This window comes from Protopterus annectens, chromosome 6.part1, assembly GCF_019279795.1.
Source record: "Protopterus annectens isolate FY-2018-M chromosome 6.part1, PAN1.0, whole genome shotgun sequence".
Lineage (NCBI taxonomy): Eukaryota > Metazoa > Chordata > Ceratodontiformes > Protopteridae > Protopterus > Protopterus annectens.
The window spans coordinates 193,124,781-193,139,148 of NC_056738.1; the positions used below are offsets into that span (position 1 = coordinate 193,124,781).

The 14,368-nt window shown below is 38.5% G+C and overlaps 1 protein-coding gene across 1 annotated transcript in view; it reads right to left on the reverse strand.

The window, feature by feature from the left end:
• Nucleotides 1–14,368, reverse strand: part of LOC122805328 (platelet-derived growth factor receptor-like protein) — a 208,052-nt gene that overhangs the window by 62,577 nt on the left and 131,107 nt on the right. The window contains exon 3 of the mRNA XM_044075415.1: nucleotides 1,759–1,907. Coding sequence (XP_043931350.1) covers nucleotides 1,759–1,907 — 149 coding nt within the window. The remainder of the gene's footprint in view (nucleotides 1–1,758; nucleotides 1,908–14,368) is intronic.

Below are 14,368 nucleotides of genomic sequence, written 5' to 3' on the forward strand. Positions count from 1 at the left end.
CATTTCATAGTGTTTTGGTGTAAGTTAGAAATAGCTCTGAAACTGACAGTACAAATAATATGAGAGCTGTTAAAAATCCAGTAGGAGTATTTAAATTTAGATGGCCATGATAACGTTTCTGAATAACTATGGAACTGGTAAAGAAGAATATAGAGGGAGTTTGTAGAGGTGTGATGGGTTGGTATGTATAATGTGGGAAGGGGGAACAAATTCTTTATGCTGTTATTTATTATATGAGTAAAAATGTAAGCACAGTATTTTTGAGTGATGACTGATGAAGAAAATGTCGGCATGAAACATCATTTAGCTATTTCAATAAAAAGATTAAAAATATTAATCTTTTAATCTTATTTTTTTTTTTATTCTCAAAGTAGCATTTACGAGATTATTGCATTAAAGTAGAACTACAAACATTAATTTTGCACTAGAAGAAATTAAGTGTGTATTGAATTATGTTTTATGTAGGTTATACTCCAGATGACAACAAGAGTAGTAAACGAGACAGGGGTTAACTCATGTGTAGTAAGTATTTCCTGGAAAAATAAAACAAACTAAATGATGGTTGAAGGCTGATGTCTATAAGAGAAAGCCCATTTTATTTTACTATTCTAAGGGCATCCTCCTGAAAAATCTGCTGTTGTGGTACCTTACCCAACTGTGTTCTACCTGTGTGGTTATTAAGTTTAAGTAACCAGAAAAGATACAGCATCTTGTTATGCCAGTCATGATTTTTTTAACAACAAACAGTTCTCTACAGAGAAAATAAAAACGAACTGAAAGTAATGAGGGGTGGAGGTCGGAGGGTGGTTGGAATGTAAAATATTTCAGTATTTCAAGTTATCATAGTCAAGTTTGCAAAATTAAGGTTGACTGTGACAAATTTTGGTAATTAAAAGGAATCTGTCTGACACAGATGAGTAAAGCCCTGATTAATAGCCTAGCACTGGAAAAGTTGATGAAGGGGGGCAGAGGAGAGGGCAAGGAGTGATGACTTACCTATCTTTGGGAAAGTGTGAGCATGCATCTCTGAAGTATACACTAAACTACCCAGTGGAGAAGGTGACCATGTGGATGTTTTATTTGAAAGAGAGGGAACCAGGCTCTAGTAAGGGGTGACATTACTCATGAAAGCAGTGACATCCACTCACTAAGGCCTTTTGCATGCCAATCATATCAGCATCTATAGGCATGCAAAGTTGGTGTTTATCAAAAAAAAGATATACCTAGTTGGCTGCCTGAACATATAGCTGTGTCAAAACTGGCCTTCTTATTAGAGAATGAATAGTTAGAGTAATGGCAGCCTGACAGATGTCCAGTAGGCAATCTGGGCAAAAAAGAAAACATTAAAGAAAACTCAGTCATTAAAGGCTATTTGCAGAGATAAAGAGTTGAGCTCAGTACATTGTATGTATTAAAGTGATGATTAAGGGCATTACATAAATGCCTGGGTGCAGCTATGAAGGGTAACCATTTGATATTCAAAAGACAAAAGAATTTAATGGCTGAGACATATCCAGCAGAGTGCAATATCGGAAAAAGGGGCAATGCGTGTCATGCTAAGTCTCTGAGTGGATAGTGAGAATAGACAAGCAATGAACTAAACATTGGTTATTGCTTTCTGTAGGAAGATCTTTGAGTCTGACAGTCACACTCTGACAGCAATTGCTACTTCTTTTTTTAAGTCAATTATGTACAACACATTTCATGAGGCATAGAAACAGTCAAAAATGCAGAAGTGAATAATTAAAGATGGTGAACCTGTAAAGAAGACAAATGTCTTAATAGAGCCTTCCTCATTACGGCAGACAGCCCCATCGCATTGCTTCAGCAAACAACTGTACTCTCCTGTGTCAGCTGCTGTGGAATTCACCAGAACCATCTGACTGTATTTCCCAAAGTGCTTGATTCTGAAAAGATATAGAAAACATAATATAATATAACCACCATTAAGAATTTCACTGCATCAGTGTATTGGATTAGCATTGTGTCCCTGTTAGAAAAAAATGGACAATTATCACAGAAAGATGCCCTGGTCCATCTAGTCTGCTCTAAATCTCAGAACTCTTAGCCTCCTTAGTGTGTCTGTAGCAATTATTAAGCTCTCACCCTATGTTAGATAAGAGAGTTTATCACATTACCCTGAGCATCCTCTCTTCCAAAACACAGAAAAGCTGGGGTTCTCTCCATCTGTGCCTTCACATGACTGTCATTATCAGCTGTACACCATTTTGTTGACCTGGTTTAACAAACTGCATGACCTTATGGTAAATGGGTTTCCCATAATACACTAGATGCTGTTTTGTCACTTGTTTGTACCTAGACATTGAGATTCACTATCTGGAGGAATGCATTAAATGCAAATGCGTTCCTCAGGGGTTGCGGACAGCAAAGTTTCCCAACTGTATGTCATTTGGTGACAATTTATACAATGACTTAGTTAATTTATATAAAGAAATGGGCATCAATATACTTGTTACACACTACAATAAAGAACTGTGTAAAGTGAGGGAAGTTATGTGAGATTTGGATGCACGCATAAAGGGTTATTCTTGTTTCTCTAACTTCCATCAATTGTACTGTAGAATAGGGGCAAAGGCTGATAGGTAGAGTGCCTCAATTACAGCGAGAAAACAGTCTAAGCTGAGAAGAGATATCTTAGCGTATAATAATCACACAGCTTATGTTCTACGAGAAAGGACTGTGGCATCTGATAATCCAAATATTGTGGAGAACATCAGGGAAGTTAATAAAGATAGTTCTGGTATAAATATAGGTGATACTGTTGTAATTAATAACAAGAATTATGTTATGGACAATAAAAGTAATGGTGTCAACAACACAGATATAGATAACACTGACCAGGATATGAAGAACAATAGTACTGTGGCGAACACTAGTTATGCAATGGTTGCTTCCACTTCCGAGACCGTTAATTCTACACATAACTCTGGTCCTTTTTTAATGGACAAGATGGGCAACAAATGGACACCCGAATAGACAAATTCGACCCAAAACAAAGGCAAAGAGAGGGGGAAGAACAGGAGGAGGTGGTAGTCTCTCAAGCTGTTGTGGACTTTGGACTTGAAATTTTAAATTTGTCAAATATAATACTTTCTGAACATGCAGTTTCAGTTTTGAAAACAGGTTTTTCATTCATTCCCAGCTGTTCAATGAATGTAGGTAAGGTTATCATTGATTTCAGGTTATTTTTAAGAAAACTAAATTTGAATTACATTATGCATGATGTTGTGAAAGATGTAGACTTTTCATCAACCCCCCCCCCCCAAAAAAAAAAAAAAAAAGTATTTTCAATCCTTTCTTACAGAATACATTACAGGTATTTCAGGATGAGTCAGATTTTAGGAAGATTAGAACTGAACATAAGATTTCCAATTTAAGTGATGAAGAGCATCAAACGTTGTTATCCCTAAATAAGAACAGAGAATTCAGAGTCATGAGGGCAGATAAAGGTGGTAAGATAGTGATGATGAACACTATTGATATTTGATTGTCTGTTGAAAACATGTTGCAGCAGGACACCGCCTAAAACAGGGTGGAGATTTCTGACATCAGGAAAAGTTATTTACGATTGGATGCAATTTTATTTGATATGTTCTGTCAAGGTGAGATAGATAATGACTGTTACAGTTATTTGCAGGTTGATCATTCTAAAATGGCTGTACTTTTTCACATTCCTAAAGTTCAGAATAGCTGCACTAATCCACCTTTTAGACCTATCATATCTGTCAGCAAATCTAATACTGAGACAATTTCTATTTGGCTTGACCATATTTTAAATGCTGTGGTACAGACATCCAGATACTATTTGCGTGACTCTTGGCACTTACTTGAAATTTTGAGTAAGTTAGTAGTTCCAGCTGGACATTTTTATTTTGCCTCATTAGATGTTAGACCATTATATACTAGTATCATTCAAGAAGTAGGTATTGAATACTTGAGAGTATATTTAATACATAATACAAGTTTTGAGGACACAAAGATTAATACTATTTGTTCTCTTATGGATCTCGTGTTAGATAATTTTTTAAGTTTAATAAACAACTGTACAAACAAACATCAGGTGTGGCAATGGGGGCAAGGGTCGCCCCAGTGTTTGCAAATTTAGTCATGGCAAATTGGGAATCTAAATTTCTGACTACACATCCTGCAGTAAATAAAATCATTTTATACCAGCGTTCCATAGATGACCTGTTTATTTTATGGCAGGGAGAGTATGAGGAATTTGTTGAATTTGTTTTTTACTTAAATGAAACCACTAACTTTCTTGAGTTTAGTGTTAGTGGCTCTGGAGAGTTTATTAATTTTTTTGGATATACATTGGACATACAATTTTCAATGCAATAAGTTCACAAGCAGCATTTATAGAAAAACAATTTTTGCTAACCAATATTTACACAGAGATAGTTTACATCCACCTCATATGAAGAAAGGGGTTATCAAAGGGCAGATCATTAGGTTGAGCCGTTTGACATCAGATGACAAGATATTTTTAGATGATTTAAGTTTTTTGAGGTCTCTGTTTGAATACAGAGGTTATGATGACAAATGGCTCAGGAAAATAGAACTGGAGGTTCTTACATTGAGGTATGGGGTAGCCTGTCCTATTTTGCAAGCTAATACACATGGCTTGGATATAAATGTGAGTAGTGTAGTTGACATGTCCAATGATAAGAATTATTTTTGTGCCTTTCCTTTACCCATAGTCAATGAAATGTGGCTTATAACAAACATCATCATTAAAAATTGGAAGGTTTTGTTAGTCAATAGAGATTTGATTACATCTATAGGGATGTGTCCTAGATTCACTTACAAGAAAGTCATTAACATCAAAGGTATGTTTGAGATGGGATTTAAACAAGACAAAGATGATAATGGAGATGGTTTGCTGATTAAGGGAACCTTCCCTTGTAGGAAATGCAAACAATGTAGATTTGTTAGTAACTCTTCCTCTGTTAAATTCAGTCACATTAATAGAACTCTTTGGGCCAAACATTACTTTACATGTAGTAGTGAATTTGTGGTATATGTTGCGACTTGTCTATCTTGTCCAAGTTTTTACATTGGAAAGACCATTATATGTTTAAAACGTAGGATATACGAACATCAGTTAGCCATCAAAAAGAAAGATTTTACTAATTCATTAGCAGGACTTGGCACAGCATGCACAGATTTTAAGACATTTTCATTTTTTTGTTATTGATAGTGTCAAGAATTATTTCTTTTCAGGGGATTGTAAAACTTTGCCTGAATGTAAGGAGTCATTTTGGCAGATTTACCTGGCTGCAGATCGTGCACCAGGTTTGAATGAAACCATTAGCTTGAAATATTTTTTTTACAATTGAAGTAACAAGTGTTTAATAAATGCTTGTTACTTTTTTGTTATTATTTTAATTTTCTAATTTTGTATTTATCTTTTTATGTAAGGTATGTGTGTATATAGATTTTTTTTAAGTGATATGGTTTCATAACATGAATTAATATATTTATAAGGTTATTGGACTAAATTTGTCATGTGATTGTGAGAATGCTATTTATGTCACTATGGAGGGTGTATTAAAAGTTTTTCTGAAGAAGTTCACAGAAATAAAGTGGATGAAAGCTCTAAACTTTGGTGCCCGTGTCCTGTTTCCATTGGAAGGCTACCTATAGTTTTCTGTTTAAAGTTTATAACTACATACATACATTAAATATATATATATATATATATATATATATATATATATATATATAAATGTGTGTGTGTATGTATATATATATATATATATATATATATATATATATATATATAGGTTTACTATTGTTTGTTCCAAAAGCAAAACATTTGCCGTTTGAAACAATGAATAGTAAACCCGAAAACACACATTCCAACCTGCCACAATGTTGACCCAAATGATTGACCATTTGACTTGACATTGTGGCCGAAACCATCACATGATAGCTGTATAGGAGCTGATGTAAATCAGACTCATATATGACAAATCACGTTTTTGCAGGGAGGCAATCCCCCTTGCACCACCCTGTGGTGGGCTGCACCCCCACAACCCCCCTACTAATATATTTTAATTCTGAGATCGCACTACAGTGGGGATTTCGGTTCATAGGTTCATAGGTAAGTACTAGGCTATCTGCCCAAGGGCATTTATAAGCCTAGGCAGAATGTGTTGGCTTTTGCCACTCCCTTTGATTAGTTCCCTGTACCTCTGTCCAGCAGAGCCATTAGTTCCCTGTGCCACTGTCCAGCAGAGCCACTGCAGTGATCCCTGGGGTACATTTTCTGTTTCCCATCCACCCGTCAAGGTTTCTCTTGAAGAGTGTTAGTGAGGGGCTCTGCCTGATGTATATTAAAATCCTGTTCCAAAGCATGGGGAGTATCTGGGACAGGAATCTATCCCTCCAGCATGTCCTATTTATCATTGTGGTGAGGTTTATATCTCTAGAACATGTGGTTCTCAGAGATTTTTTTTTTTTAGGTGAAGCATGTCCATCAATTCTGGGTTGGACATGGCCTTGTATGTCAGACAGAGATCACATCTGAGTAAGTGGTGTGCAACCGAGTACAGCTGGAGTTTCTTGAGTCGGGCTGCATAGGGCATCTGTTTGAGGCCAGTAATCCTCTTGATGAGGTACTTTTGTGGTCTTTCCAGCTATTGCAGTTGTCTTGTAAGGTACATCCCAAATGGGGCGTTGTATTCTATGATGGGTCTAATAAGTGATGAGTAGAGAGGCACAATAACCTTTTTTATTCTAGATGCAAACCCTTTTGTGATTAGGTGGGTCACATCGAAGGATTTTCTAACCACCTTGGCAATATGATTATCAAAGGAGAGATTAATATCTACTTGGTTCCCCAGATCCCTTATTACATTTTCTGTATTTAGGGGACTACCACCTATGTGCATCTGGAGCATTTCTCCCTGGACCTCCGCTGAAAACAGGCTCTGTGGAACCTAGTCGGACTTTCCCGGTCAACAAATGTTAAATAAAATAAATAAAAAAATATAATAAAATGTGGTAGTTCACGGGTACTTTACTTTTTCCAAAGGGGATGACTATGCACTTTTTGGCATTTAGCTTGAGGCCATGATTTTGACACCAGGTATCCGTCTCAGTGAGACCCTTCTGGAGGGTGTCTGTATCAGCTGGAGAATCAATTATGGGCCCTAGTTTGCAGTTGCCTGCAAACTTGGTCAGCCTTAGCCCTCCTATGCTTGCCTGTACCTCTGAGAAGTATATACCGAACAGGAGGGGTCCTAGGACTGAGCCCTGGGGGATGCCACTTGTAACCGGTTTAGAGTCGGACATAGAGCCTGCAACTCTCACCATGTGGGTTCTATCCATGAGCCAGTTGGCAACCCATCTCGTGACGTAGAGGTTTATGTTCAAGCTGGTGAGCTTGTCTATAATACTAGAATGGGAAATGGTATCAAAAGCCTTTTACGAGGTCTAGGTAGGCTGTATGGACCTCCTTTCCCTTGTCTAATGCCTTGGTAACTGTCTCAAAGACATCCACCAGTTTAGGAGGCATCATCTGCCCTTAACAAAGCCAAAGTGGGTAGGGTCTAAGGATTAGAGGTTCCCAATGTCTCTGTTAATGAGTTCTATGATGATGCCCTCCATAGCCTTGCAGACCAGGCTAGTCAGGCTTATAGGGCAATAGTTTCCAGGGTCCATTGTGGATCCACCTTTGTGGAGTGGGATAACTGTTGCTGTGCGCCACTCTGTGGGTACGTAGCCTGTAGAGAGGCTGAGTTTGAACAGTGTGTTTAGGTGAGGGGTTAGTTAATTTTGGAGCTCTTGTAAGACACAGCCTAGGACACTGTCTGGTCCCATTGAAGCTGTGTTTTTGGCTTTGGAAAGGGCTGTTTTAACCTGTGTGTCAGTGATTGATGGGACCCTACATTCTTCTGGTATGGTTATGGGCCCTTTAGGGGTTGAGAGGGGGGTTAAGTTTACACTAAACCTGTCTGCCAGAATGTTGGCAATATCAGTCGGTTCAGTGTATTTTGTGCCATTCTGCACTAACTCAGAGCAGATCTGAGAGTTTCCACTTAGGTTCTTGACATAGCTAAAGAACGCTTTGTGGTTATCTTTGGAGTCACTGGCAATTTTTCTTTCGAAACTAGCCTTGGATGATTTAATGAGGGATCATAGTTTCTTGCTGATACTGATCAGGGATGTCTTTCCTTCTTGGGATTTTACTCTTTTCTGTACTAGTTTTTTCCTTCTGTTGTATAGCTTGTTTATGGCAGGGGTCCACTAGACTGGTTTCCTTTTCTTGGAGGAGTGAGTCTTGGTTTTACTTGGGATAGCATGATCCATGCATTCCTGCAGATGCTTATAGAGTGCCTTTGTAAAGGTTTCAGCAGCTTGGACAGCATTGTCCTTTAGCATGGGGGAGTGTGAACCTTTCCACCTCGGTCTTAAGTAACATGAAGTTTGCTTTTGAAAAGTTTTTCACGGTGGTTTCCTTGACTGGGGGTGGGGGCGGGATGTGGATATCCAGAGTGATTAGTCTATGGTCTGATCTAACCAGCGAGGGGATGACCTCCGGTGTGGAACACTGGTCACCCATGTTGGTGATGACCAGGTCCAATATGTTGTTTCCTCTGGTGGGGGTGTTGATCAGTTGATCCAGGGTGTTCAAGAGTATAAATTCTAGGAAGCGTCGGGCAAGAGAGTTAGTACTTGAGTAGTTCTCCCAGTTTATGTTTGGGTAATTGAAATCACCCAGTATTAGGGTGTTTGGTAGGACCTGCATATTTCCCAGTGTCTCCAGAAATGCGGAATGGGGGTCCTGGGTCATGGTGGGTGATCTGTAGCAAGCTACAATTTGGATTGCAGTTTTTCCTGTTGTTAGTTGCACATGGATGATCTCTGATGCATTGTGCTGTGCCACTAACCTGGAGGTGTGGGCATCCTTGATGAATATGGATACACCCCTGCCTTTTGTGTTTCGGTCCTGGTTCTGTGGCCGAAAGGTATGGTATGAGTTATAGCCTAGTAGTGCTGGGGTGCTCTCAGGAGCCTTAAACCAGGTTTCTGTTACTGCACAGATGTTGATGTTCTCCATACTGAGGAGTGCCTCAAGTGATGCATTTTGAGGTTTAGACTTCTGGCATTGAGTAGCATTACCCTCAGTTTTTGGTTACTTGTGCTATTTATGGTGGTGGGTTTGTCTTTTGAGCCTTGCTTAAAAAGGCACTTTGAGGGTGGCAAGAGCCTTGGCCGGTATTCGAAAGCCTAAGGGTGACAGCGAATCAATGTGGCTTGTCAAGTATGTGATCTCAGGTGGACAGATATTGGATCCCCTTTGAATGACACCAGAAACTTAGCCAATTGTTGAAATTGATCATTTTATCTTTATACTGTGGCATCATTCTTGGTGAGGGCAGGATGTCACTCAGGGTCAGGGTCATACCGGCCTGGGCTACATGATCAGAGAGCTCTTCCATGTCTCTTTTCATGTAGTCCAGGGAGGTATGTCTCAGGTCATTCACACCAACATGGACAATGACAGAGTCATATTTGTACTTGTTCTGGAGTGACCTGAGTGGTTGTGTTATGTAGGAGATCCTGGCGCCCGACAGGCAGCTAACTGTAACCTTCTCCTTGTCCAGCCTAGTTAGTGGGACATCAGTGTGCCTGACTATAGAGTCACCTATTATTAGCGTGTTGGGTATGTTATTTTGCCTTAAGGCTGTGATTGCGTGGCACACTGTTTATGTGAAGTATGTGTTTTATTGTTAGTGATGGAGTGTGGCGGTTGCTTGGATGTCTGCTCTGGAGGTCTCTGTTGCTTTTGCAGATTTTTATTTAGAGCCTCCAAGTATGTTTTCATGTATTCATGTGTGTTATTTGACGGTGTTGGTTTATTAGGTCTATTTGAGACTGGTGGTGTGTTGCAAGTATTACCCTTCTCCTCTTGACTGTCAGTTCCAGTCTTGGGTTGAGAGAGCTTTGCCTCCAGTTTGGCTGTATAATTGTATCTTTTGCATATATTAGTGTTTGGTGGTAGGAAGAGAAGGTTGTCTATGTACATGAGGCAGTTATAACATTGTCTCAAAATGCCCAGATTCACCAGTTAGACTGGAGAGTACACCAGAAACTGCCCTTTGGACATGCCTGAATAGGTAGAGTAAGCTTTTTTTCTGATTGGCTGGTGGGGACGAATAGAGAGCCTTGTCCTTCTGGACAGTATAGGGGGTCTAGTGCTAGGGTTAATTAGTACTTGCTATGAGTTTTAAGCAAGTGCTTGACTGTGAAATTAATTATTTGAGTGCTAGAGTTGAAGGTTTGTCTAGTTCCAAGGAAAAAATTGAAAAGTAGACTTTGTGGAGCTGAGAACAGTTTAACTCTAGCTAACCGGCGCTGCCCGGTGCACAAAACCACACAAATGTGTTTTTTGTAGCAGGGAAGTGAAAGAGATAGAAATTAGCCCAGAATGGCTGATAAACTACTAATATCTGGTCTGAAACCACTCCTCCAGGAGCAAATAGGCTGCTCAAAGCTCCCCTCTCTTACAGGTGAACAGAGAAACTTCCTTCTATCCAAGTAAGGTATGGGCAACACAGAAACTTGTAACAGCGCCCGGGATTCAACAATAACCTGAAAACTGGACTATACTAGTTCAGAAAGGTGGGAAAAGTATATATATTTATTTTCTTGTTTTTGTTTCAGAAAATAGAGCAGATACAATCAAAATTAGCCCAAAATGGCAAATAAACTACTAACGTCTGGGCTGAAACCACTCCTCCAGGGACAGATAGGCTGCTCAAAGCTCCCCTCTCTCACAGGTGAACAGAGAAACTTTCTTTTATCCAAGTAAGGTATGGGCAACACAGAAACTTGTAACACAGCCCTGGATTCAGCAATAACCTGAAAACTGGACTATACTAGTTCAGAAAGGCGGGAAACAAGTATATATATGTATATTTTTTTTCAGAAAATAGAGCAGATACAATCGAAACACTTTAAATGCACAGAAAAGGCTATCACACTTTAGTGTGTAGCCTACAACAGTTAAACATATTATTTAAACACAAAAAATGACTTAATTCAAGTGCAGGCAGCAAATAAGTACAATATGTAGCAATAACAAACTCTCACAGGTGAACAGAGAAATTTCCTTCTATCCAAGTAAGTTATGGGCAACACAGAAACTTGTAACACAGCCCTGGATTCAGCAATAACCTGAAAACTGGACTATACTACTTCAGAAAGGCAGGAAACAAGTATATATGTATATTTTTTTTTTTTCAGAAAATAGAGAAGATACAATCGAAACACTTTAAATGCACAGAAAAGGCTATCACACTTTAGTGTGTAGCCTACAACAGTTAAACATATTATTTAAACACAAAAAATGACTTAATTCAAGTGCAGGCAGCAAATAAGTACAATATGTAGCAATAACAAACTTTTTAAATCACAGAAACGCTAAAAAAACTGGCGTTTTAGGTGGAATTTGTTAAAACAGCAAGAAAAGCAGCAAAATGATACTTAATCACTCCAAAGTCTCTCTTTTGTCTTTCTGCTGCTGTAGACTCTGCAGAACACCTGGAAAGCACTTGCTGAGCAGAATACAAGTGCAAAAACTGTGCAAATGCGTTTTTTATAGCAGGGAAGTGAAAGAGATAGAAATTAGCCCAAAATGGCCAATAAACTACTAACGTCTGGGCTGAAACCACTCCTCCAGGGACAGATAGGCTGCTCAAAGCTCCCCTCTCTCACAGGTGAACAGAGAAACTTTCTTCTATCCAAGTAAGGTATGGGCAACACAGAAACTTGTAACACAGCCCTGGATTCAGCAATAACCTGAAAACTGGACTATACTAGTTCAGAAAGGCGGGAAACAAGTATTTTTTTTTTTTTTTTTTTTTCAGAAAATAGAGCAGATACAATCAGAATTAGCCCAAAATGGCCAGTAAACTATTGACATCTGGGCTGAAACCACTCCTCCAGGGACAGATAGGCTGCTCAAAGCTCCCCTCTCTCACATGTGAACAGAGAAACTTCCTTCTATCCAAGTAAGGTACGGGCAACACAGAAACATGTACCCAGCCCTGAATTCAGCAATAACCTGAAAACTGGACTATACTAGTTCAGAAAGGTGGGAAACAAGTATTTTTTTTTTTCAGAAAATAGAGCAGATACAATCAGAACAGTACTTTAAATGCACAGAAAAGGCTATTGCACTTTAGTGTGTAGCCTACAAACGTTAAACAGATTATTTAAACACAAAAATGACTTAATTCAAGTGTAGGCAGCAAATTAGTACAATATGTAGCAATAACAAACTTTTTAAATCACAGAAACGCTAATAAAACTGGCGTTTTAGGCGGAATTAGTTAAGACAGCAAGAAAAGCAGAAAAATTATACTTAATCACTCCAAAGTCTCTCTTTTGTCTCTCTGCTGCTCTAGTCTCTGCAGAACACCTGGAAAGCACTTGCTGAGCAGAACACAAGTGCAAAAACTGTGCAAATGCGTTTTTTATAGCAGGGAAGTGAAAAAGATAGAAATTAGCCCAAAATGGCCAATAAACTACTAACTTCTGGGCTGAAACCACTCCTCCAGGGACAGATAGGCTGCTCAAAGCTCCCCTCTCTCAAAGGTGAACAGAGAAACTTCCTTCTATCCAAGTAAGTTATGGGCAACACAGAAACTTGTAACACAGCCTTAGATTCAGCAGTGACCTGAAAATTGAACTATACTAGTCCAGAACGGTGGGAAACAAGTATATATATATATATATATATATATATATATATATATATATATATATATATATTTTTTTTTCAGAAAATAGAGCAGATACAATCAAAACAACACTACTCAATTAACCAGTTAAAAAGCTCAAAACTGAGCCCTGTTCCAGCAGTCTTCAATCAGACAAGTTCTAACTGCACACTCCTGCCACTAGGGTACAGAGAAACCTTCTCCAGAAAAGATGGCCTGGATCAGTGCACAAGTTATACAAACAAAGCTAGATCCAGCAGGCCTGAATCTAGTCTATGCTACAGCAAACAAGGCGTACTGATTTCAGAAAAAAACAGTTCAAGTAAGCATGCGCAATAAGCCTTTAAACAGAAATTCCCAGCTCAGAAGGACCAAATCTAGCCTCTCCTCCCACAAGAGTGCAGACCACAAACCTTCTTAAAGTAAAATAACTGACCTGAAGCCCAATATGGATGAATTTCCAATCCCCACTGTACCACAATCTCTGTGGAGATAGTCGAATACACTTCTGAGAATGCACTACAGCATTCGCATAAGTTTATTTGACTATCCCATCCATTTATGCTCTGTGCACGACATTCTGATTTTCGGCATAAACCATAGTAAACTATATATATATATATATATATTTATATATATATATATATATATATATATATATATATATATATATATATATATACACACACACACACACACACACACACACACACACACACACACATATATATATATATGTCTCTCTCTCTTTCTATATATATATATATATATATATATATATATATATATTATATATGTCTCTCTCTCTCTACATATATATATATATATATATATATATGTAATCTTCTCTCTCTCTAGCTCTCTCTATCTCTTTCTCTCTCTCTCTCTCTCAATATATATATATATATATATATATATATATATATATATCCTCAGGATTCAGCAAGTTCTGCACGGTGTGCAGGAATAGTTGAAGAGCTGCTGCACGCAATATGGCCTACGAGCGATCCAGGAACAAGCTCCTGAGACATGCACGAGTGCTCCTACATTATTCGTGCACCGGCACAGCTTCTGTATGCTAATTACATCATTTGTAGGTGAAAACCATACAAATGAAGTGAATGAGCAATCCAGGAAGCAGGCAGGCATCTGTGCAGGAATAGTGTAACCTACAGAAATGTATTCAGCTACTAACCTAATGCATTTCTGCAAATTACAAAATGAAGGCATGACAGCTCCAAAGAAAGCATGTATTCAATGTCGTAGGCATGCCAATGGCCAAATATATGGCAATTAGCATGGGAAATAGTTGCAAAATTATAAAAAAATAACTTTTATTTTTTTTGGCCAATTTCAGCCGGTTAAGCATAGGGCAGCAAACGGGATCGGCCCGAAAATAAGAAAAAAAGTTGGAAATAAGCTTTTAAACCAAAATCAGCATTCTTCCATAATAGTCACAGGCATGCATAAGACAACAATACCATGGAATAGTGGTTGCTAAGGGGTAAGGCTGAGTGTCAGTTTTGTAACCATGCATTAGCAGTCAGTTTTATGCAAATGAGGGGATTGATACTGAATCATAAATTTCCCCTCAGTCTTAGCTTGCATCC